The 1,084-nt window shown below is 43.8% G+C and overlaps 1 protein-coding gene across 1 annotated transcript; it reads right to left on the reverse strand.

The window, feature by feature from the left end:
* Positions 1 to 39: 39 nt before the first annotated feature.
* Pmar_PMAR006903 (hypothetical protein) lies at positions 40 to 813 on the reverse strand (the record flags this gene model as incomplete). The annotated part of the gene is made up of 1 exon (XM_002771167.1): positions 40 to 813. The coding sequence occupies one exon, from the start codon at positions 811 to 813 to the stop codon at positions 40 to 42; it is 774 nt and encodes a 257-aa protein (XP_002771213.1).
* Between the last annotated feature and the right edge of the window lie 271 nt (positions 814 to 1,084).

Consider the following 1,084-nt stretch of genomic DNA (forward strand, 5'->3'; position numbering starts at 1 on the left):
AAGTCGTCAATAACTGCTTGTATAAGAGCAAATCCCATATCAGCATATACTCCGGTCCATCATCTTGGGATCTCCACGTTGAATCCTATCATTTTCACCCCACCACAACGTATCGAATCGAGCATACTTAGTATTCACGGTACCATTACTCCTGATAATCGGCTTCTCTAGATCTTCCAAATCTATATATGCACACAGTCGGTCATTCTGTGTCGACTGAGTAACCCTGGTTTTGGTATAAGAACCATAGTCCCTTGCCCGTACCACTCCATCGGGATCTCGTAGACTACTCGTGACGATAGGCCGGGACTCCATCTCGTTGAGAACCTTACACTCAGGGAAGGTCCATGTGGTGTTCTTGTCATCATACCCTAGTATACCAGCATAACTATCAGCCTTCACTCGAGCAGGGTACTTGTCCCACTCCGAAAATTCCCTCGAAATGTACTTTGCAAATTCCATAGCATTTTCATTGCCACTAGGACCGATCGCGAGAGTCTTACAAAAACAGTAGTCATAAAGAGCCAGAGAGTTCATATGAGTAAAACGCTCCTGGTATTTCGGATCAGACACCGATGCATTATAAAGCGGGTCATAGGCAATCTTCTGATATAGATTCACACCTTGTCGCGCTGGTACAGCTGGTAGGGTGGCACCAGTGGTACTGTTATAGTCGATGGTGAATTCGAATGGGTAGGGTTGGCCCGGCTGAGCAAGAAGGAAGAGATAACTCGAATACTCTACACGACGTAACTCGCCAGAGGATATGATGACCTCAGGGAGGGCAGCTCGGAAGCCTTCACAATGTATCATCAGTTCTAACGCAGTGTGAAGACTTTATAGATTTGAAAATTGGAAAAACAATATGTTCCCACAGCCGATACATTCACATATTTTCCTTAGTGAATTCCATATTAAAAAGAAGAAGACTACGAATAGCCATGATAGTGCTATATTCAGCGAGTTCCCTTTACTACTGTGTTGATAGGATTCAACGTATCAGAGTTTATAATGGGCACCAAGAGTAAGCGGCGAATGATACTATTATTGGTATGATGAATTCACATATAACCGACACCTTCGA

The sequence above is a fragment of the Perkinsus marinus genome, assembly GCF_000006405.1.
Source record: "Perkinsus marinus ATCC 50983 genomic scaffold scf_1104296963330, whole genome shotgun sequence".
Lineage (NCBI taxonomy): Eukaryota > Perkinsozoa > Perkinsida > Perkinsidae > Perkinsus > Perkinsus marinus.